This window comes from Dama dama, chromosome 8, assembly GCF_033118175.1.
Source record: "Dama dama isolate Ldn47 chromosome 8, ASM3311817v1, whole genome shotgun sequence".
In the NCBI taxonomy this organism is placed as follows: Eukaryota; Metazoa; Chordata; class Mammalia; order Artiodactyla; family Cervidae; genus Dama; species Dama dama.
In genome coordinates, this window is record NC_083688.1 from 32,491,932 (window position 1) to 32,517,199 (window position 25,268).

At 36.6% G+C, this 25,268-nt stretch overlaps 1 protein-coding gene across 1 annotated transcript in view; it reads right to left on the minus strand.

Moving 5' to 3' along the window:
- Positions 1-25,268, minus strand: part of SPAG16 (sperm associated antigen 16) — a 989,423-nt gene that overhangs the window by 251,294 nt on the left and 712,861 nt on the right. The window contains exon 15 of the mRNA XM_061148815.1: positions 13,647-13,773. Coding sequence (XP_061004798.1) covers positions 13,647-13,773 — 127 coding nt within the window. The remainder of the gene's footprint in view (positions 1-13,646; positions 13,774-25,268) is intronic.

Here is a 25,268-nt window from a genome sequence, read left to right on the forward strand (position 1 = left end):
CAATTTTAGATAAATATAACTGAGTGTTATCACATGTGCCAATGGGGCTGGCTCCCTCTCTAGGAGAGTATGCTATTTGTCCTGGATTGATTTGCACTTCTGTTGAACTGCAGCTTCTCTTAAAGGATGATCCTATTAAGAAGTAGCAGCTTGGCTGATTAAAGATAATTATCTATTCAGTTTTGTATACATAATCTACTAAAAAGAAGACATATTCTTGTACTACTTGACTTTGGGCTATGAAGTATGTGTAGACTACAGATTTCAACTGCATTATATTTAAATTTAGTAACCATCACATGCTACTAGATTAAAATAGTACATTCCTCTTAATAACATAACTGTGTACCCCTAGGAAAAATTCAAAGGTCAGACTGTATTTAATTCTTTATATAAATGCATTTTTCTTGTTTAATACATGTGTAAAATTAGTCATATTTCAAAACGACCCATGCAAACATGCATGTGTTCTTTTTATAGTATTTGTAATCATAGTCATAGCTAATTATATGCATTGGAATATTTTATTGCCTAGGTGATATTAAGATATAGCCAGTCATGAAATTAATTCCTCATACTTGTTACATAGATGCAAATCTTTTTGAATTTCTTAAATGTGGTGACAATAACTTGGCTTTGGCACATTAATTGTTACATGAAAATAACTGCTGTAAATGTATTTGAAAACTATTTCTTATATGACTACTGCAAAATTAATCCTCATTAAATATGATGTCAGTAATTTAGAATTTTAGTCATTTTTTGGATATGAGCTGTATTTAAATTGTTTGTATATAATTAGGCACATAAGTTCTGTAATGAACTTCCAAGGAGATAGTTTATGTACATAGGAAAACATTTCCAAGAATCTTGATCATCTAGGCCTAATATTTCTGTGCAGTTCAACTACAACAGAGAATTAAGCAACAAGAAAATACTATATAAAACCAAGGCTCTAACAACATAAGTGTGACTTCTTTGTATCATCCAGGCAATTAAAGCTATAATAGCTGACTGCATCTGAATAATGCTCTAATTTGTAAGATTAATAAGTTATTTTCTGCTCTGATTAAACCAGAATAGGTCAGATTTTTACTCTCATAAAGCCCTATAAGAAGAATTTGTTTGAGTTATTGATTTATTAAAATGTTGAAACTTACGCATGTTGTTTGCTAAATTTCCATTCCTACAGAGAATGAACATGTTGTTAGGTTTGTAAGAATAAAAGTTTTATATTGCTGAGCAACACAGCTGTCATTTCAATTTGAGGCTCAGTTTCTAAATAATCTTGATTTTTATATCAAATTTTATTTCCATTTTGGAACTAGGAAAAGTGGAGGGTTTTACTTACAGTTTCATATTTTATTTGTATTTTTTTTCATTTATTTTTATTATCTGGAGGCTAATTACTTTACAATATTGTAGTGGTTTTTGCCATACATTAACATGAATAAGCCATGGATCTACATGTGTTCCCCATCCTGATCCACCCTCCCACCTCCCTCCCCATCCCATCCCTCTGGGTCTTCCCAGTGCACCAGCCCTGAGCACTTGTCTCATGCATCCAACCTGGGCTGGCGATCCGTTTCACACTTGATAATATAGAGTATTTTCATACTGTCCATGGGGTTCTCAAGGCAAGAATACTGAAGGGGTTTGCCATTCCCTTCTCCTTGAAAGGAAAATTATGACCAACCTAGATAGCATATTAAAAAGCAGAGACATTACTTTGCCAACAAAGGTCCGTCTAGTCAAGGCTATGGTTTTTCCAGTGGTCATGTATGGATGTGAGAGTTGGCCTGTGAAGAAAGCTGAGCACTGAAGAATTGATGCTTTTGAATTGTGGTGTTGGAGAAGACTTTTGAGAGTCCCTTGGACTGCAAGGAGATCCAACCAGTCCATTCTAAAGGAGATCAGCCCTGGGTGTTCATTGGAAGGACTGATGCTAAAGCTGAAACTCTAGTACTTTGGCCACCTCATGCGAAGACTTGACTCATTGGAAAAGATCCTGATGCTGGGAGGGATTGGGGGCAGGAGGAGAAGGGGTCGACAGAGGATGAGATGGCTGGAGGGCATCATTAACTTGATGGACATGAGTTTGAGTAAACTCCGGGAGTTGGCGATGGACAGGGAGGCCTGGCGTGCTGCGATTCATGAGGTGGCAAAGAGCTGGAGACAACTGAAAGACTGAACTGAACTGAGTATAGAGTATTTAAGTTTTTATTTTAAAATATTATTTTTATCCCAGAATACCATGGTCTAATGAAGAGTGGACAAGGTAATACTCAGCTGTACAAAACTTAGGTTGGAGACATAACTGATGAAGTTACTTAATCCATATCTCTAAGAAGATCAAGTTGAAGTCAACAGAGGCTAAGTGTCCTGCTCAATTTCATATTACAAACCACAGATGGACAACAATATTCTTTAGAGCCTTGCCTCGTGCTTAATTTCTGATGTATGGTATGTGAATTATTTCTATATATTTCTTTCTACAAATTCAATTCAGACTCAGATAAGACATTTTATATTATTGGAGATATGAAATAATCATTTCTAAAACTATGAAGACAGTTGCAAAAGTGGAGCCTTATAGTTTGTACAATGATGTTGTCATTAAGTTAAGTATACACCCTTTCAAACATAGTATCAGAAAGGAACAAGAGTTACATGTATTAACTCTATATTTTGAAAAAGTCAGTAATTTCATTTATATTAAACCTTCACAATTGGTGTAATTCAAATGCTCTTCAGTTTTCAGAATGTATAATCCATTATTAGGATGATAGTCTAAATACATAAAAATTAATATGGCGTCATCACCAACCAATTGGGCTTCCCTTGTGGCTCAGCTGGTACAGAATCTGCCTGCAATGTGAGGGACTTGAGTTCGATCCCTGGATTAGGAAGATCCCCTGGAGAAGGGAAAGGCTACCCACTCCTGTATTCTGGCTTGAAGAATTCCATGGACTCTATAGTCCATGTGATTGTGGTCTAGTGACTTTCACTTTCACTTTCACCAACCAGTCAGAATGGACAACAGATCAAACAGAATGGGTTCACGGTCAATGGTCATAACACTTTTTACAACTGCAAATATTATTTCTGAATTAATATATCTTCAAACAATACACCTTTAATTAATTTCATGGCATCCCCTTTATTATTATTAGCATGTTATCTTCTATACTTGTGTCAGGTGAATAAAAATGCTTATAAAACATGGAATAGCATGACGAAAATCAAAGAGAAAGAACACTTTTTTCTTTTACAAGTGAAGTGTAAAACCAGTCCCTATGAATCTCCAGAATTTTTTTTTTTTACAATTTCCTAGAGCTAAGGATGAAATGGAATGGAATTCAGGGTCTCACAGAAATGTACAAATATGTATATGTGTTAATATACATACATAATTAAAGCTCTCAAAACTTCTTAAAATGGGAGAAATGGAACCAAACCCATAGTTCTGTGCTAAGTAATGAACAAACAAACAAACAAAAAACACGTCCAGTTCCTAGAACATAGTATACTTCATTGCAGGTATTATTCACACATTTATGTCTGCAACGGAGATACATAATCTTATTTCTTTCAGTTCCTCCAATTCCTTTCTCCAGTAGCAGAGAGGCCCATATTTTGCTCAAAAACAAAATGGATTTGCATACAAACAAGGGATGGAATAATGGGGTTATAAATAACTGAGCAGAGTCATCTGGTCTCCTTTTCTCTCTTGTATTTTATCCATTCTCCCTGTTACTCTTTCCCAGGAAATTGAAGTAGAATGGGCTTGCTCTTAGGAGGAGCTATTTAGCTTGTCTCTGCCTTATGCCTTAGAGATAACAGAAGTTAGCTTACCTTCCTCCTTTCCTATTTCAGTTTGTAATCAGGACAGGACTTAAACAAATAACAAAAAGCACCTGCAAGCATTCACCTATTCCACCCAGATTAGTCTGATAAGAATTTACCATGACCGTGACATGTGGAGCTGGAGTTTCAGCTCCCAAAAGGAACATATTTAAGGTTCCCCATTGTTATAATCCACTTGTAATATAGGAGAACTGGGTTTGATCCCTGGGTCAGGAAGATCCCCTGTAGAATGGAATGGCTACCCACTCCAGTATCCTTGCCTGGAAAATTCCATGGACAGAGGAGCCTGGAGGGCTATAGTCAGTCAGGTCACAAAGTCCAACAGGTCAATGACTGAGTGACTAACTCTTTCACTTTTCTTTTTCACTTGTTATAAGACACATCAAAAATTTGGCAGATAACACTAGGGAAATCTTCTTTTCCTTTTTTTTTCCTCCTTTATCTTGTCTTCCTTTTCAGATACAACTAGTTGACAAATAGTGACAGGATGTTGTCTTAATCAGTTTTGAGTCAAACACTGTCAAGTGGTCATTAATTGATTATCTCAATATTCATAGCAAATGAATTATTTCTCTGAACAGATGTCATATATCAACATGAAACTGAATACTATTATTACAGTGAGAAGCAGAATGATAAAAAGTCTAAATTCTAGTCTCTGGAATTAGACTCTCTGAATTTGAATTCTGACTCCATATTTGATTAGATAGGTATCATTGGGTTTGTTGTTAACTTCATGTCCTAGTTTCCTCATCTGTAAAAAGGAGACAATAGTGAAACAGAAGAGAAGGGGACAGGGCACAACCTTTAAAAGGATGACAGCCTGAGAACACAACATAAACTGATAAACACAGCCTGTGAACACAACATAAACTGATCTAGAACCAAATAGGTCCAAGATGGCAAACGAGTTGACTTCCATTAGGCTCAACTTGAGCTTCAGTATATGCTCACTGTAACACATTAGCAAGCTAAATGACACACTCATAGGGACTCATGACAGCCCCAATGTGTTAGTCTCTCAGTCATGTCTGGACTGTAGGGGTCCTCTAACCATGGAATTCTTCAGGCAAGAATACGGGAGTGAGTTGTCATTTCCTTCTCCTGGGGATCTTCCCTACCCAGGAATCCAACCCAAGTCTCCTGCATTATAGGCAGATTCTTTACCATCTGAACTACCAAGTAAGCCCCAAGGCCAGTCATCAAAGATCAAAAAGTCAGTGGCAACCTAATTCCTGGAACACTCTGCCCCATCTCCAAAATTGTTGGAATGATCCTCCCATTCTTTACCCTATGCAATTACCCAGTCCTTGAAAGCTAACCACACCACTTTCTGAGGTTGCACTCACCCTCAGCAATGGCCCACACTCTTGTCTACGGACTGTGTTTCTCCCAAGGCCACTTTTGACTTCTGAGATGGCTCACACTCTGTCTGTGGAGTGTGTTTCCCTCTATATAAACCTGTTACTGAGTCACAGTAATCCAAGTCTATGCCCCAACCAGTAATGCTGAAGAAGCTGAAGCTGAAGAGTTCTATGAAGAAACACAAGACCTTCTAGAACTAACACCAAAAACTGTATAGGAGGTAGTGATCAAAACCCTCCACAAGAAAAAGAAATACAAGAAGGCAAAGTGGTTGTCTAAGGAGGCCTTACGAAAAGCTGAGAAAAGAAGAGAAGTGAAAGGCAAAGGAGAAAAAGAGATATTGGGCACTCCCAGCATGAGAGTCTTTCCCAATGAATTGGCTCTTTGCATCAGGTGGCCAAAGTATTGGAACTTCAGTTCCAATATCTGGGAGTGCCCAATCTCTCATTGGAGATTTTGGCACCATCTAAATTGGGTGCCAAAGAATAGCAAGGAGAGATAAGAAAGTCTTCCTACATGATCAGTGCAAAGAAATAGAGGAAAACAATAGAAGGGGAAAGATTAGAGATCTCTTCATGAAAATTAAGAGATAACAAGTGAACATTTCATGCAAAGGTGGGTACAGAAATGATATGGACCTAAGAGAAGTAGGAGATATTAAGAAGAGATGGCAAGAATACACAGAAAAATGATCCAAAAGAGGTCTTGATGACCTGGACAAGGACAATGGCATGGGTCACTCACGTAGAGCCAGACATCCTGGAGTGTGTGGTCAAGTGGGTTTTAAGAAGCATCACTATGAACAAAGCTAGTTGAGGTGATGGAATCCAGCTATTTCAAATCCTAAAAGATGATATTGTTAAAGTGCTACACTCAATATGCCAGCAACTTTGGAAAACTGAGCAGTGGTCACAGGACAGGAAAAGGTCAGTTTTCATCCCAAAGAAGGTCAATGCCAAAGAACGTTCAAACTGCCACAGAACCGCACTTATTTCACATGATAGCAAGGTCATGCTCAAAATTCTTCAAGCAAGGCTTTAACAGTACGTGAACTGAGAACTTCCAGCTGCATGACCTGGATTTAGAAAAGGCAGGGCAACCAGAGATTAAATTGACAACACCACTGAGTCATAGAAAAAGCAACGCAAGTCCAGAAAAACATCTACTTCTGCTTCATCGACTACAATAAAGCACCTGTGTGAACATAACAAACTGTTCTTAAAATTCTAAAAGAGATGGAAATACCAGACCACCTTACCTGCCTCCTAAGAAACCTGTATGCAGGTCAAGAAGCAACAGTTAGAGCCGGACATGGAACAAAAGACTAGTTTAAAATTGGGAAAGGAGTACACCACAGCTGTATACTGTCACCCTGCTTATTTCACTTCTATGTAGGGTACATCATGTGAAATGCCAGGTTGGATGATTCACAAGCTGGAATCAAGATTGCTGGGAGAAATACCAACAACCTCAGATATGCAGATGACACACCCTAATGGTAGAGAGTGAAGAGGAACTAAAGAGCCTCTTGATGAAGATGAAAGAGGAGAGTGAAAAAGGTTTAAAACTGAACATTCATAAAACTAAGGTTATGGTATCTGGTCTCATCACTTCATGGCAAACAGATGGGGAAACAATGGAAACAGTGACAGACTTTATTTTTGGGGGGGGCTCCAAAATCACTGCAGATGGTGACTGCAGCCATGAAATTAAAAAATACTTGCTCCTAGGAAGAAAAGTCATGACAAACCTAGACAGCATATTTAAAAGCAGAAACATCACTTTGCCAACAAAGTTCGATATAGTCAAAGCTATGGTTATTCCTGTCGTCATGTATGGATGTGAGAGTTGGACCATGAGAAAGGCTGAGCAGCAAAGAATTGATGCTTTTGAACTGTTGGAGAAGACTCTTAAAGGAATTCCATCCTGAATACTCATTGGAAAGACTGATACTGAAGTTCCAATACTTTGGCCACCTGATGCAAAGAGCCAATTCATTGGGAAAGACTCTCATGCTGGGAAAAACTGTGGGCAGGAGGAAGAGGGGGTTACAGAGGATGAGATGATCGGATGGCATCACTGACTCAATAGACATGAGTTTAAGCAAACTTGAGGAGTTAGTGATGGACAGGGATGCCTGGTGTGCTGCAGTCCATGGGGTCACAAAGAATCGGACATCAGACAGACTGAACAACACAACAGAGTCCAAGCTTGCTCTGCTTGCTGCAAGATAAGTCAATGAATCCGAGACAAGGTACTGGGATCAGGAACAGACTTTATTTGTGAGCCTGCTGACAGAGAAGGTGGCAGGCTAGACCCTCAAAATAACCATCTTGCTGGGGCCTGGATGTCAGATTCTTTTATGGATCAGAGATGGGTGGGATACAAAGTAAACAGACCATTTAATTCTTGCAAATATCTCCTAAAATGACAAACCTCAGGTAGTGGGATGTGTTAATTTCACATCTTCCTTACAATCATTACATGGGTGGTGTGAAATGGAGTATCTCCTGTCGTATCAACAAACAAAGATGTCACTTCTATCTGTGATCCCAGACTCCCCAAATGTGAGTTTTTGGTCACAAAATGTGCTGGGTGCTATGCCATTTGCCACACAGAGTATCACAGGCGTTCGCAGGTGGATGGGGTCAGGTTATCCCCCTGAGGTAGGCCATTATATGAATGTTTATCATAATAAAAAGGGTTAAAGTCACAGAAGCAGACGCAGTGTAAATTTAAAATTAACTCTTCCAGGTTACAAATCCACTTCTTTCCTATCACTTTGTCTTTCACTGAATCTTTCTGTAATGAGAAATCAAGAATCTGAGTTTCATTAGGTCCTGAAACTATGTGTGTGATCTCAGCTGGAAAACCATGGGTTTGGGCTGAGTTCAAGCCCTAGCACATGGACTGAAGTCCCAATCTGAGGTGAGTGATTTCAGCAGTAACAACGTCATTAAGTTGTGGTAAAGAATACATAAGATTTTTATGTGAGCTGACTCAGATGGTTCCATTGGTAAAGGGACTAGACCCAGAAGTGTGGACTGATGTTGCCTCACTATTGAGATAATAGCATTCTGAGCCATCTCCCTGGGTCAAATTTTCTGCAAAGGGCCAGACAATAAATATTTGAGCCTTCACAAGCCATATAGTTTCCACTGTGTATATTCAACTCTGCTATTGTAGTATAAAAGCAGCCTTAGATAATGCATAAATTAATGGGTATGGTTGAGTACCATTAAAATTACAGATAAACACAGGTCAAGCTGGCCTATAGGAAGTACTTTGCCAAGCCCTGTTCTATGTACTATCCTTTTGAATTGCAAGGTTTTACCATCCTTGTTGACAGGAGCACAAACTATTCCTAGGCTATTGTGGTCCTCCGGGGTTTTTCTTGTTAACTCTTCAGACAGATTTTTCTAAGGCTTTAGGCTGTCATGTACTGATCCATACTCAGCCAAAGATTGGAAGGGATCTTTTGCAAATCTCCAGAGCTCCCTCTTTGTGCTACTGTCTCCTGTCCTGTCCTCTGCCTGCAAACTCTAGCTGCCTTGGCCTCACTGGACTGCCCATTCCATCTCCCTAACTCTGGGAGTTTGCTGAGCTTCCTCAAGGTTTTTGTCCATTTCTGAGATGCAATCTAGAGGTTTCCTCCAGACAGTATTCTGGGCAGCCCCATAGAGCTCATCTTATTTACCCACCTCTCAGTACTGTCTTTCACTGCCCAATATTCAATTTCTGAAAACCATTGTTGCATAAATTTTGTCTGTTTTTTCCTTCATTTTAGGTAGGAGGGTAAACCTGGTCCCTGTTTGGCTGGAAGTGGAAGTTGAGATAGGTTTTTAACATTCCACAGACAAGGAAATTAAGACTCAGAAATGTTCAGAAATTTCACCAAGATCACTCAGCTAGTTAGTAGTAGAGAGAGAATTCAAAACCAGGGCTTCTAAATGCTGAGTTATACTAACTTCTAAGTGCTCCATTATACTACACTGCTTCCAACAGAAGGGATTAACCACAACCTGTCTTTTAAATATGCCGCTCCTGCTGCTAAATTGCTGTAGTCGTGTCCGACTCTGCGACACTGTAGATGTAACCCACCAGGCTTCTCTGTCCATGGGATTCTCCAGGCAAGAGTACTGGAGTGTGTTGCCATTTCCTCCACCAGGGGATCTTCCTGACCCAGGCACTGAACCTCTATGTCTCCTGCATTGCACACGGATTACCATCGAACCACTGAGGAGGCCCGTCTTTTAAATATAATACAAAACAGTGAACTGAAGCCTTCACTAACAGAAACTAATAAACCAAAAATGAAGACTATCTTATTTTTTTTGAACAATTTTAGAAGGGTCTGATACTTGTCTTATTTTATAATGGCGTCATTATTTTTTTTCTTATAGTTTAGTATCTCTATTGTCATTCTGCCTGTGGGAAATATCTAGGATTATCTCCAAATGGTGGGAAACCTTGCCTGTTTTAATGGTCTAAGACTGATAAGCTTTCTGTTGGAAAGTTCCCATCTGGCTCAAGCTTCAGCTTCTGAATTTTCTAAGGATGTGACTTCTTTGCAAATGTATTGGAACTACCTTTTACAAAGGAGTGAAAAATAGTTCTAAACTACATAAACATGATGAAATGAGAGATGTGGGGAAATGTATGTATAAATTCTCACAGTTCATTTTGGTTACTTTCACTACAAAATTCCATTTAACATTTTTCTGAAATAGTAATAAATTTTTGAATGGCAAAACATATGGCATTTGCATATGCCAAGTGCAAGATATTTAGATAGTGAATATTTGTAGTGTAGCACTGTATTACCAGGAGGTTCTCTGTTTAATGAGAAAGAACACTTATCCTTTTACAAATACATGAATGATAAATACATACTGATACATGTATATATCTATAAACAAAGGTAATCTGTATTTGTTGTAAGCAGTGTATTTGCAAATAAAACATTATGCAAATAGTACTATGCCACATGCAACTCCTCTTTTAAATGTGTGAGAAGCTGATTTCTTATAGCAACAGTAAAGCTAAGCCCAAGATGATGATTCACACTTCTTTAAATCTTTTGATTTTAATTATATATGCATACATAATGTTAAATACAGTTTTACTTGCTAGTTAATCATTTAGATTATTTTTAATATTAGAGGAAAACAAGACTATATCGGGATTTCCTCATTATAGAAGGCAATTAACCCATGAAACAAATTAGAATATAGTAAGACAATTATCTCTTCTATTATTTACATGAAAAAGCTTAGTTCAGGAAGATCAAATAACTTGCTTAAAATCTAAAAGGTGAGGAAGAGCTAAGGGTCTAAATCTTAGTCTATATTCTTTTTCCACACCATTGGTTTGAAATATTTTTATCAAAGATAACATTTCAAAAATTGATACACCATATTTTGTTGTTTAGTTTCTAAGTTGTGTTCGACTCTTTGAACCCCATGGACTGTAGTCTGCTGGGCTCCTCTGATCATGGATTTTTCCAGGTAAGAAGACTGATGTGGATTGCCATTTCCTTTTCCAAAGGAGTAAGTCCCTGATATACCATGAGAAATCTCAATTTTAAAACAGATAAAGTACTATTTCATTAGTATATAATTTACTTTTATAAATTTAAAATAAAAATACAAAACAAAATAAAAATAAAAATATTTATTTATGAGATAAATAATTAATGAAGGCATTTTAATAAATATTTGAAATCAAATGTTACAAAACACAGTCTTTGATGATCTCTACTCAAATATCCTGTGTATCCTTGTTGGATTTGCAGTGAAGAAATCCCTTATTTATAAAGACAAGCCATTGTGTATGTAAACAGCTCTGTTTAAGAAGCACACCTCAAAATTTCAAGATGCCCTTCAATTAAACTGATCTAGAGACATGAAACATGATGAGAAAATTTTTGTTTCTGTGTTGATTATTTAGGATATCTGAAAACTACTTGCACATTCCTTATATTAAATTTCTCAAACAGAATACTATCAATACTTCCCCATATGTTATATGATATTATGATGATACTGCATGTGTATTATCAATGACCTTTCCTCAGGCCCAAGCAGGTAAACTTGCATTGGCTTGCCACTGGGAATAAATAAAAGTATGTCAAATGAATGTGTATTCTGAGCTTATTATGTTATATTTGATATTATTTTCATAGTCCAAATATCCTCATGACATCTTTTTGTACTTTTAAAATCATCTTTTCCTGAATAAATGCAGATGAGAAGAGATCTACATGTTCCTGTCCTTATTTCAATTTTGTTTTGCTCTTGACTTCACTTTTCTTTACTCTCTTGAAATGAACATAATTTCTGGTATTTAACTTTGTGATTTTCATCTCTCTGTTCAGATCCTCATTAGACCTTGTCTTTGCTCTTCCCAGTTCCTTCAACTCTTGATATATTTCATACTTTTAAAATGATGAGTGACTTAAGACTGCTTCTCCACCAAAGCACACATTTCTCATTATTCAATGAGAAAAAGACATTAATTTCTTGAACACATAGAATTAAAATTAATTAAATCATTATATTAATTAATTCTATCATGTTCCTCGAAGAAATGGTCAAAGGAATGGAAAGGTCAGGTTGAAATCATATTTCTTCAAACTGATGAAGTGTTTTTAATTAATAGGGTCCCTGGTTTACACTCTTTATTTTTTATGTTTCTCATTGTTCCATCCTTGATTTTGACAGTTTTCTTAATATTAGTGTACTATTGAGTATAGAGCAGTAATGAAGAAAAAAAGTAGATTTGTTGTACCATGGGCTTCAAGACTTGCATGACAGTAAGACTGAACTGACATTTATTTAAAATAAGGTTTGCCTGACAATGTATAGGAAAGAAATTTGGGGATGGATGTCAAGGACAGTAAAAGGCAGTGAAAACATATTTAATAATTATGACAGTAAAATATATATCTAGTATTAGTTGTACAGCTTTTAAAAACACCTATTATTCTATTATTAGAAAGTACAGCCAAAAACTTTGAAATTTCAGAATTCAAAACTTAAGGACCTGAATACTTGGATACTATTTCAAGATAATAAAGGGGATTTATTGATGTGAACATGTTTATAAAAAACAAGCTAAAACTCCTTTAGATTTATGATGTCAATATATATTCTATATATTGTAAAGTATAAATTATAATACTAATGAGCCTTCGCATTAAAAAATTAAATTCTCATAGTTAGGGTCTTTTACCATGTACAGTGTTTTCTGTTTCAATTCTAGCAGAGCATAAAAGTCTTAATGTCAAGAACATTACTAAAATATTTTTAAGGAACTCCGTGTTATTAGTGTGGCCCATATACCAGTCTACAATGGGAACACAACTCAAGATTTGTTAAGAAGACAAACTTACCGAATTCTGAATTTCAGATATGTGATGGCAATATCATGAAACCAGTTCCATGGAACAAACAATTATCTTACGGCTCTAGAATTGCTGAGTATATTCATACTTTCTAGACTATTTTTAAATAGAATATTTTTCCATTATATATATTCAATCTCTATTTCTTCATCTAAAATCACTATCTCTACCACTTTGAGTGACTGCCAATAAATAACAAAAAGTTTTAACATCTCAAAACTTAAAAAAGTTTATAACATGTATTATAATAGCAAAGGTAAGCTATATCAATCAATAACAGATATACATTATTTAGCACAGGATATCATTAAAGATAGAGTTGTAATTGTAATTTTAACATTTTAAACGTACAAGTGGAATCATTGTGTGATTGTTAACATTAGTTGCCACACTATTGATCATCAGCAAGGATAAAATATTTTCTTATTGATAACATTCATCTTATTGCAGAAAAACGCCAAACATGATAATATGCTATAATTATTACCAGTTAAAACAATTATTTTTGGACATAATTGCAGCAAAATGAATATATATTTAAATTTAATTGTAAAATCTAGAGAATATTAGGTATTATGAACTTACTATAGACTAAAATATTCTGTAAAATGTTTTAATTTTACTCTTGTCAAAGTTTTGTTCTTTCCTACTTTTAGCCATTTGCCTTCAAAAAACTTGATTTACTTGCATTGGATGGTGATTTCAAGGCATGCAGACTCCAAATTTCGCATGATGCTACTAGGAACTTGAGTAATCTAAATGAGCACACACTTACCTTCTCTATTATCCTTTTCTTTACGCATGTGATAAATGCAATGCTTTCATTATATATATGTGATATGATATATAATATGATGATTATAACAGTGTAATGTATTTTAGTATAATACTAAGAACAGAAATTTACATAAAAGGAAATGCAAAAAATTAAAATGGCAATAGAAAATACTTTCAGGACCAATATTAAAGTTGTCAGCTTGGTCAAAATGTTAAACAAAAAAGATCCTACCTGATGAATCAAAGGTCACCTCATTGCCCGGACTTGGACCTACATCAATGGACACAATGGGTAAGAGCTTCCGAAAATCCCACAGCTTTGTAACTCCACAGGCATCACAGGATGCTATCATGTGACCCTTTAAAGTATTAAAAAAGAAGTTTTATATATATATACACATACACGATACTGCTCTAAAAATATATATAGAAACTCAGGCCAAAAGAAAAGATTTTCTATTACCACTTTATTAAATCCACAAGAATACATTCCTCTAAACTAAAAAGTATTCATTAGATCTTTGTCTTCGACACAAAAGCATTATAAAATGAAAATATATATATATATATATATATATATATATATATATAAAATCCTATATCAAATTTTGGAAGATGATTCTCAGGAAATCATTTTTTAAATTTTAATTATATTAGAAGATGTAATAAAACAGAACTACACACATGCATGTGCATGCAATTTGTCTATATATATACACATATCTCATATATGACATGTGATTTACATATAAAAACTACTTATACATGTAAAAAAATTGCACTAAAGGCATACTCCCTTCACATGCTTGTAACTTGTTAGTACTGACAATTTATATCTCAGAGGAAAAATAAAAACAGAGGTAGGAAAACAAATGGACAGGAAAGAATAATTTTTATTATAGTGGGTAGATCACTGGAACCATGTAAAACTGATGGCAAGGAAGCTGTGCCTATTGTGGTCAGTTAGACAAAATTATTAGAAATAATTTTTTTAAAGCCTAGTCAAAAATCATTCCTTCATTATTTTCTTTCTAGATATTCTAAAATGTTAAATAACTTGACCAATATATAATTTCTCTCATTATTTTGAACTAGCTCACATACTTATTCCTCATTTACTCCTTGATTTCTACCCTTTCTGTAAAAAATGTGCATCCTGTATTAGAATCCAAGTGGAGTGTTTCCCTAAATATTCCAGTAATGTAACAAATGCCATTAGTTTTAAAATTCTGTAACTGTTATCACTCACAATGCAATATAACAATCTTTTACGCTCAATCTAATAAATGGAATATTTAATCCTTTTTAAAAAGAACACAAGGAACTTGGAATGTTTTCAAATATGTAAACATGAAAGAATTGTGAAGAATCAATGAATTTAATTTTTAGAAAAGAACAGTTATCAGGATTACATGGAATATTAAATGTTAAAAATTATAAAGAACTCTTTCCAGTTATAAGGGCTTTCAAACACCTTTTAGAAGTCACAGAATGGAATTTTCTTTCAACTTGAGTACAGAATAAATTTTATTCAGAATTTAATTTGGAGGAACTTCTCCTCAAAGTCAGGTTATAGACTTCATGACCTTTTTTTCTCTAGATTTTATGACACAAAGAAAATCATAAAATGTGCCTTATAGCATTGAACATTAAAGTTTTAGAAACTATACTAAATATAAAAAATAAATTATTTAAATGGTTTTAGTATTTTCATATTTCATTTTTACTGCTGTCAATAAATTTATAACATTTTGATAAAATTAAAATAATAGTCAATACTTATTAAGGGTTTTTAATGAACTAAATGCTGTGCTAAACAATTTATTGATTAAAAATAGATTCATTATTTTAAACAATTTTGAATAACATCATTTAGCCAAACTTTTCCATTTCCCAAGGAGCTTAAAATTCATGACAAAATATGCATTATGAAAAAATAGAATAACTTGTAAAGTGGTACAAGTTTGCATTCAGATTTGATAACCAGGAGACACTTGGTAACTACACTTTCAGTTAGAAGAGAGGTAATGTAGTGCTTATCAGAGTGCCTGGAGCATAGGAAAATTTAAAAAAAAAATTAACCCAATAGATGACAAATGCCTCCTGGGTGTTTACCCAGAAGTTTAAAGTACTTTCACACTGTTCCTGAGGTTCTTGAGGCCAAGAATCCTGGAGTGGTTTGCCATTTTCCTCTCCAGTAGACCATGTTTTGTCAGAGGATTGAGGGCAGGAGGAGAAATGTGCGACAGAGCATGAGATGGTTGGATGGCATCACTGACTCAAAGGACATGAGTTCAAGCAAACTCCAGGAGATAGTGAAGGACAGGGAAGGCTGGTGTACTATAGTCCATGGGGTCGTGGAGACTCAGACACGACTTTGTGACTGAACTTTCACGCCAGTCTTAAGGTAATATTGCTTCTAACCTTAATAGTTCTGAATCAGCTAGGCAAAAGGAAGAAATAAAAGGTGCACAGAATCCAGAACAAAAAAAGTTGGAATATCAAGATCCTGTATTCCTTCTCACGCAATCTCAGGTGAACTGGGATCATCTGCCATTCTCCTATAGGTCAAAAAAAGTCACTAAATTATTACTAATCCAAATCACACACTGTGAGTTTTGAGAAAAATGAAGATAGGGAGTGTGGAAAAGGGTTCAGTTGACAACCTGGTGAAAAAACATATTTTATCTATAATTTATGTCAGGTAAGAAAACAAAGACTAGCTTCAGTTAGGCAATTAACCTAACTAAGAAATAAAGATTTCAAAGAAAATGTTTTTTGTTGAGGGAGGTAGGAATTGTGACCATCCTAAGGAAAGTATAAACTCAAAGAATTTTGGAAACTTCTCTAACAGGGAATTCTGTTTATGTCACTGGTACCAGTACTGATACTGAGAAGGAAAGGTAGGAAAGACGGGTGTGTTGAAAGCTCTCAAAGAAGGCCAGCTTCAGGCAGATGGTTATTTATACGACACTGAATCTCCAGCACCTGGTTTGGTTCCTGTGACATTTGGTATTTAATTTTGATTTATAGAGTAAATGAATATAAATGGAGTAGAGTAATCAATGTTGACCATGTGAAACTTTAATGGACTTTTGTTTCTCAAAATATGGTAAATGAGCAGAAGCTCAGAAAGATACAATAGTGTTTTAGCTTTTTTTTTTTTTTTTTGGTGTGTGTATTTATCAGTTTTGGGATTATACACTCAAATAGTAAAATGAAGCAAGTAGAATCTAGAAAATGGACAAAGGATACAGTTGAGATTAAAATGAATAGTTATGACTCCTAAATGCTCCTATTAAGCTTTCTCATCTCCAACTTAAAGATCCTAGTGAGAAAATCCATATAGATGTGAAGTTAAGTTAGAGTATAACAGTATAAAATCAAACTAGCTTTACCTAGGCTGCTGGAAATATACTGGAGAAATATTTAGCTGTACATATCAAGAGTCACAAAGGTATTCATACTTTTGAAACTTTTAATGTTACTTATTAAAAAATGGAAACACATGAAATATGTAATAATCTAATTTGGAAGAAATAAATCTTGTGCTGTTGCGGATCCTGAAAACTGCTAGAGGCACCTTTTATACAAACTTGTTACCAACAATGACAGGAAGAAAAGCAGACTGAACAGCTATCTCTCAGCACAGATGGCTTCAAACATACTTATATATTGTAAAACAAAGACAAAGCAAAAATTAGCTAATGAAGTAATTTACAATCTAAATGAATATTTAGACTATTTTCATAAATCTATAGTATTTCTTCACATAAACATATCTTATGGCTTTCTATAATTTTCAAAAATAGATTTTACAAGTTTGGTCATTACTCTAAGTTTGGGTTAGGAGGATATTTTTCAGGTAGTGTAAGAAATGCCATAGAGTAATAAACTATTCTATATGAAACTGCTTATATATTTATATTATATTATATCAAGAAGAAAAACATAGATTCTTAATTTATTATAGAAAACAGAGGTCCAATTTGATTGTACTTTGAACCTCCTTTCTGATAAATCAGCTAAAGCAGATTAAGAAGAAAAACATAGATTACTCACTATTTCTATACATATTCACATATATATATATATATATCTTTATTTTTACCATCTTTATTTGGAGTGAATATCAGAACATCTAAAGAAGGAAAATATTTTTAGGTCAATGACATTACTTTTTTTGCAAGTATCTTCAAGACTGAAAAAAACAATACATGTAATTGTTCTCTTCTGAGAGCTATGCAAAATAAAAGGAAACTAAATTAATGATTATGTATCAATTATGTACACATGAGAGTATTATAAGCTCTTTAAGAATAGGTACTTTGGCTTAACGATACATTCCCATGATCTTGAATAGCACCTAGTAAATGTTTTGCGAATAACTGCAGATGTATAAATAAATAACCAAGATGAATTACTGTGGTGTACTGTGTTTAGTTGCTCAGTGGTGCACGATCTTTGTGACCCCATGGACTGTAGCCCGCCAGGCTCCTATGTCCATGGGGATTCTCCAGGCAAGAATACTGCAATGGGTTGCTGTCCCCTCCTCCTGGGAATTTTCCCGACCCAGGGTTCGAACCCAGGTCTCCATCATTGCAGGCAAATTTTTTACCATCTAATCCACAAAATAGCAATTACGGAAACAGTGTAAGACATGGGAAAGTTGATGCTAAACTGTTGTTAAACTGCTTGAAAGTATACAACAGATATGGTACAGTGATTGAATAGGGAGATATGTTTATCAAAAGTTGCCCTATATATTTCTTAAGACTTTATTTTTTAAAGGTAGTTTTGGCTCATAGCAAAACTAAAGGGAAAATAGAGAAATTTTTATTTATCTCCTGCCTCCACACACACATAGCCTCCCCCATTTACAACTTGTACATTGGAGTGGCAGATTTCTTACATTTGATGAACCAATATTGGCACACTATAATCACCTCAAATTCATAATTTTACATTACAATTCACTCCTAGTGTTGCACATTCTATGAGTTTAGACAACTGTACAATGACATATACCCTTCACAATGGTATCATCAGAGGATTTTTCCTAAGTATCCTTTGATACTCAGCCTCTTGCTGAGAGTGAAAGAGGAGAGTGAAAAAGTTGGCTTAAAGCTCAACATTCAGAAAACTACGATCACGGCAACTGGTCCCGTCACTTCATGGGAAATAGATGCGGAAACAGTGGAAATAGTGGCAGACTTTATTTTGGGGGGCTCCAAAATCACTGCAGATGGTGATTACAGCCATGAAATTAAAAGACACTTACTCCTTGGAAGGAAAGTTATGACCAACCTAGACAGCATATTAAAAAGCAGAGACATTACTTTGCCAACAAAGGTCCATCTAGTCAAGGCTATGGTTTTTCCAGTGGTCATGTATGGATGTGAGAGTTGGACTGTGAAGAAACCTGAGCACAGAAAAATTGATGCTTTTGAACTATGGTGTTGGAGAAGACTTTTGAGAGTCCCTTGGACTGCAAGGAGATCCAACCAGTCCATCCTAAAGGAGATCAGTCCTGGGTGTTCATTGGAAGGACTGATGCTGAAGCTGAAACTCCAATACTTTGGCCACCCCATGCGAGGAGTTGACTCATTGGAAAAGACCCTGATGCTGGGAGCAGAAGGAGAAGGGGACGACAGAGGATGAGATGGTTGGATGGCATCACTGACTCAATGGACATGAGTTTGAGTAAACTCCAGGAGTTGGTGGTGGACAGGGGGGCCTGGCATGCTACGATTCATGGGGTCGCAAAGAGTCGGACACAACTGAGCGACTGAACTGAACTGAACTGAACTGAAGTATCCTTTGTACTCATCCATCCATCCAAACCCCAGGTAATCACTGATCATTTTGCCTCTCTAGAGGGCAGCCAGAATGAAAACCAAAATTACAGGACTTCCCTGGTGGCTCAGACGGTAAAGCATCTCTGTCTACCATGCAGGAGGCATGGGTTCAATCCTTGGATTGGGAAGATCCACTGGAGAAGGAAATGGCAGCCCACTCCAGTACTCTTGCCTGGAAAATCCCATGGATGGAGGAGCCTGGTGGGCTACAGTCCATGGGGTCGCAAAGAGTTGGACATGACTGAGAGACTCCACCAGCAACAACAACAAAACTAATCATATGGATATCAGCCTTGTCTACTCAATGAAACTATGAGCCATGCCATGTAGAGCCATCAAAGATGGATGGGTCAGGGTGGAGAGTTCTGACAAAATGTGGTCCACCAGAGAAGGGAATGGCAAACCACTTCAGCATTCTTGCCTTTAGAACACCATGAAGAGTGTGACCCCATGGACTATACAGTCCATGGAATTCTCCAGGCCAGAATATTGGAGTGGATAGGCTTTCCCTTCTCCAGGGGATCTTCCCAACCAGGGAATGAACCCAGGTCTCCCACACTACAGGTAGATTCTTTACCAACTGATCCAGAAGAGAAGCCCAAGAATCCTGGAGTGGGTAGCCTATCCCTTCTGCCACAGATCTTCCCAACCCAGGAATTGAACCAGGGTCTCCAGCACTGCAGGTGTACTGTTTACCAACTGAGCTATCAGGGAAGCCCCCATGAAGAGTACGAAAAGGCAAAACGATATGACACTGAAATATGAACTCCCTAGTACAGTAGGTGCCCAATATGCTATGGGAGAAGAGTGGAAAGATAGCTCCGGAAGGAATGAAGAGGCTGAGCCAAAAGGGAAACATACCCAGTTGTGGATGTGCTGGTTAGAAAAGTAAAGTCCGATGCTATAAAGAACAATATTGGATGGGAAGCTGGAATGTTAGGTCCACGAATCAAGGTAAATTGGAAATGGTCAAACAGGAGATGGCAAGAGTGAACATTGACATTTTAGGAATCAGTAAACTAAAATGGATCAGAACGGGCAAATTTAATTCAGATGACCATTATATCTACTATTGTGGACAAGAATACCACAGAAGAAATGGAGTAGCCATCACAGTCAACAAAAGAGTCTGAAATGCAGTATTTGGGTGCAAGCTCCAAAATGACAGAATGAACTCTGTTCATTTCCAAGGCAAACCATTCAATATCACAGTAATCTAAGTCTATGCCCCAAGCACTAATGGTGAAGAAGCTAAGTTGAAGAGCTCTATGAAGACCTACGAGACCTTCTAGAATTAACACCAAAAAAAGATGCTCTTTTCATTACAGGGGACTGGAATGCAAAAGTAGGAAATCAAGAGAAACCTGGAGTAACAGGCAATTGTGGCCTTGGAGTACAAAATGAACCAGTGCAAAGGCTAACAGAGTTCTGCCAAGAGAAGGCACTGGTCATAGCAAAGACCTTCTTCCAACAGCACAAGAGACAACTCTACACATGGACATCATCAGATGGTCAATACCAAAATCAGATTGATTATATTCTTTGCAGCCAAAGCAGGAAAAGCTCTATAGAGTCAGCAACAACAAGATCAGGAAGCTGACTGTGGCTCAGATCATGAACTCCTTATTGCCAAATTCAGACCTAAATTGAAGAAAGCAGGGAAAACCACTAGACCATTCAGATATGACTTAAATCAAAACCCTTACGATTACAGTGGAAATGATAAATAGACCCAAAGGATTAGATCTGATGGAAAGAGTGCCTGAAGAAACATGGATGGAGGTTTCTGACACTGTACAGGAGGTGGTGGTCAAAACCATCCCTAAGAAAAGAAAGGCAAAAAGGCAAAATGGTTGGCTGAGGCGGCCTTACAAATAGCTGAGAAAAGAAGAGAAGTGAAAGGCAAAGCAGAAAAGGAAAGATATACCCAAATGAATGAAGAGTTCCAAAGAATAGCAAAGAGATATAAGAAAGCCTTCCTAAGTGAACAATAAAGAAATAGAGGAAAACAACAGAATGGGAAAGACTAGAGATCTCTTCAAGAAGTTAGACATACAAAGGAGACATTTCGTGCAAAGATGGGTACAATAATGGACAGAAATTGTATGGACCTAACAGAAGCAGAAGATATTAAGGAGAGGTGGCAAGAATATACAGAGGAACTATAAAAAAAAATCTTAATGACCCAAAACACCATGATGATGTCATCACTCACTTAAAGCCAAACATTTTAGAGTGTGATGTCAAGTGGACTTTAGGAAGCATTACTACGAACAAAGCTAATGGAGATGATAGAATTCCAGCTGAGTTATTTCAAATTCTAAAAGATGATGCTGCGAAAGTGCTGTACTCAATATGCCAGCAAATTTGGAAAATTCAGCAGTGGCCACAGGACTGGAAAAGGTCAGTTCTTATTCCAATCCCAAAGAAGTGCAGGGCAAAGAATGTTCAAACTATTGCACAATTGCAATCATTTCACATGCTAGCAAGATAATGCTTAAAATTTTCCAAGTTAGGCTTTAACAGTATGTGAATTTCCAGATGTTCAAGCTGGATTTAGAAAAGGCAGAGGAAACAGAGATCAAATTGCCAACATCTGTTGGATCACAGAAAAAGCAAGAGTTCCAGAAAAACATCTACTTCTGCTTCACTGACTATTCTAAAGCTTTGGCTGTGAGTATCACAACAAACTGGAAAACTCTTCAAGAAATGGAAATACCAGACCACCTTATCTGCCTCCTGGGAAACCTATATGCAGGTCAAGAAGCAACAATTAGAATCAGACACGGAACAATGAACTGGTTCCAAATTGGAAAAGGACTACGTCAAGGTTGTTTATTGTCACCCTGCTTATTTCACTTATATGTAGAGTACATCACGAGAAATGCCAGGCTGGATGAAGTATAAGCTGGAATCAAGATTGCTGGGAGAAATACCAATAACCTTAGATATGCAGACGACACCACCCTTAAGGCAGAAAGTCAAGAGGAACTAAAGAGCCTCTTGATGAAGGTGAAAGAGGAGAGTAAATAATATAGCTTAAAACTCAACATTTCAATGTATGACAAAACCCACTGAAATGTTGTGAAGCGACTGGCCTCCAACTAATAAAAAAAATAAAAAAAATAAAATAAAAACTAAGATCATGGCATGTGGTCCCATCACTTCATGGCAAATAGATGGGGAAAAAATGGAAACAGTGACAGACTTTATTTTCTTGGGCTCCAAGTCACTGCAGATGGTGATGGCAGCCATGAAATTAAAAGATGTTTGCTCCTTGGAAAAAAAAAATCAATGACAAACCTAGACAGCACACTTAAGAAAAAAGAGAGAGAGAGAGAGAGAGACATCACTTTGCCAACAATGGTCTGTATAAGTCAAAGCAATGTTTTTTTCAGTATTCAGGTACGGATGTGAGAGTTCACCAATAAAGAAGGCTGAGCACCGAAGAATTGATGCTTTTGAAATGTGCTGTTGGAGAAGATTCTTGAGAATACCCAGAACTGTAAGGAGATCAAACCAGTCATTTGTAAAGGAAATCAACCCTGAATATAAACTGAAAGGACTGATGCTGAAACTGAAGCTCCAGCACTTTGGCCACCTGATGAGAAGAGCAAACTCATTAGAAAAGACCCTGATGCTGGGAAAGACTGAAGGCAAGAGGAACAGGTGGCAACAGAGGACGATATGGTTGGATGGTATCATCTACTCAGTGGACATGAGTTTGAGCAAACTCTGGGAAATGGTGAAGGACAGGGAAGCCTGGTGTTCTGCAGGCCATACGGTCACAAAGAGTCAGACACAACTGAGCAACTGAACAATATACTGAAACTATATGTAATTTTTTTCTGTAATTTTTAAGTCTCCTAAAAATGTATTATCACACTTTCATAATTTAATAAATAGAAAAGAAGAAAAAGAAAGGAAATAGACTAGAACAAATAAAGAAAAAGAAAGTTTCATAAAGTCGGATATGTACAAGATCTCAAAGAAAGATTACATATAAAAAGGATACACATTACAGAAAAATAGAAGGTAACATGGATTCAGGAATAAAAGCACAGGCTTCTGGGCTATGTGTTTAGGAGCAAGCCCTAGTTATTTCACTTCTGTAGGGTATCAGAGACTACGCGAACTTTGTGTCAGATGGGTGACAAAAGCTTATATATTTTTAAAACCACTGATAGTGTGGTTCAGTCGCTCAGTCATGTCCAGCTCTTTGAAGCACCATGAACTGCAGCACACCAGGCTTCCCTCTCCATCACCAAATCCCAGAGCTTGCTTAAACTCATGTCCATCGAGTTGGTGATGCCATCCAACCATCCCATCCTCTGTCTTCCCTTTCTCCTCCTGCCTTCATCTTCCCCAGCATCAGGGTCTTTTCCAATGAACCAGTTCTTTTCTTGAAAATATGAAGCTGACAAAAGTTGCTTGCAAGTGCTGCCTGAAGCTGCAATTTACATGAAGGTAAACATTTATAGAATCCACAGTCTCACAACTTGGACCTAAAGTGAGAGTAACACAATTCCAGTTAATGAAAAATAAATACTCATTAAAAAAAATAAGTGAAACAAAAACAATATAAAAGGACTTGAAAAAAGACAAGAAATTGAAATATTAATTATTGAAAACAAAAGATTCATTACATGGAAAATACCTTAGAAAAGACAAACTTGAAAAGAGAGTTAGTGAATATAAAGGCTGGGAAATTCCATGAGATGGCATATTTAAGATAAAATCATGACAGCGTGTAGACCACTGAGATGTGGGGAAGTATGGAGCTGGGTATTCCAGTATATTACATAAAAGAGAATGCATAGTCAGAAAGTAGAGCAGTATTGGAAGGTATAATACTTGAAACTTTTCCACTGAAGGAAGCTATATGTTAAAGATAAAAGCGAATTCCAAGTACTGAGCATGGTATGTAAAACACACTGAGAAACAAGTAATAAAAAGTTATAGAGCATTATGAATTTAAAAAATTATAAGAGTTGCTTGTATATTTTTGAGATTAATCCTTTGTCTGTTTCTTCATTTGCTATTATTTTCTCCCAATCTGAGGGCTGTCTTTTCACCTTACTTATAGTTTCCTTTGTAGCGCAAAAGCTTTTAAGTTTCATTAGGTCAATTCCAGAAAAATAAATGACCCAATCAAAAAATGGGCCAAAGAACTAAACAGACATTTCTCCAAAGAAGACATACAGATGGCTAACAAACACATGAAAAGATGCTCAACATCACTCATTATTAGAGAAATGCAAATCAAAACCACAATGAGGTACCATTACACGCCAGTCAGGATGGCTGCTATCCAAAAGTCTACAAGCAATAAATGCTGGAGAGGGTGTGGAGAAAAGGGAACCCTCTTACACTGTTGGTGGGAATGCAAACTAGTACAGCCGCTATGGAAAACAGTGTGGAGATTTCTTAAAAAACTGGAAATAGAACTGCCATATGACCCAGCAATCCCACTTCTGGGCATACACACTGAGGAAACCAGATCTGAAAGAGACACGTGCACCCCAATGTTCATCGCAGCACTGTTTATAATAGCCAGGACATGGAAACAACCTAGATGCCCATCAGCAGATGAATGGATAAGGAAGCTGTGGTACATATACACCATGGAATATTACTCAGCCATTAAAAAGAATTCATTTGAACCAGTCCTAATGAGATGGATGAAGCTGGAGCCCCTTATACAGAGTGAAGTAAGCCAGAAAGATAAAGAACATTACAGCATACTAACACATGTATATGGAATTTAGAAAGATGGTAACGATAACCCTATATGCAGAACAGAAAAAGAGACACAGAAATAGAGAACAGACTTTTGAACTTTGTGGGAGAATGTGAGGGTGGGATATTTCAAAAAACAGCATGTATACTATCTATGGTGAAACAGATCACCAGCCCAGGTGGGATGCACGAGACAAGTGCTCCGGCCTGGTGCACTGGGAAGACCCAGAGGAATCGGGTGGAGAGGGAGGTGGGAG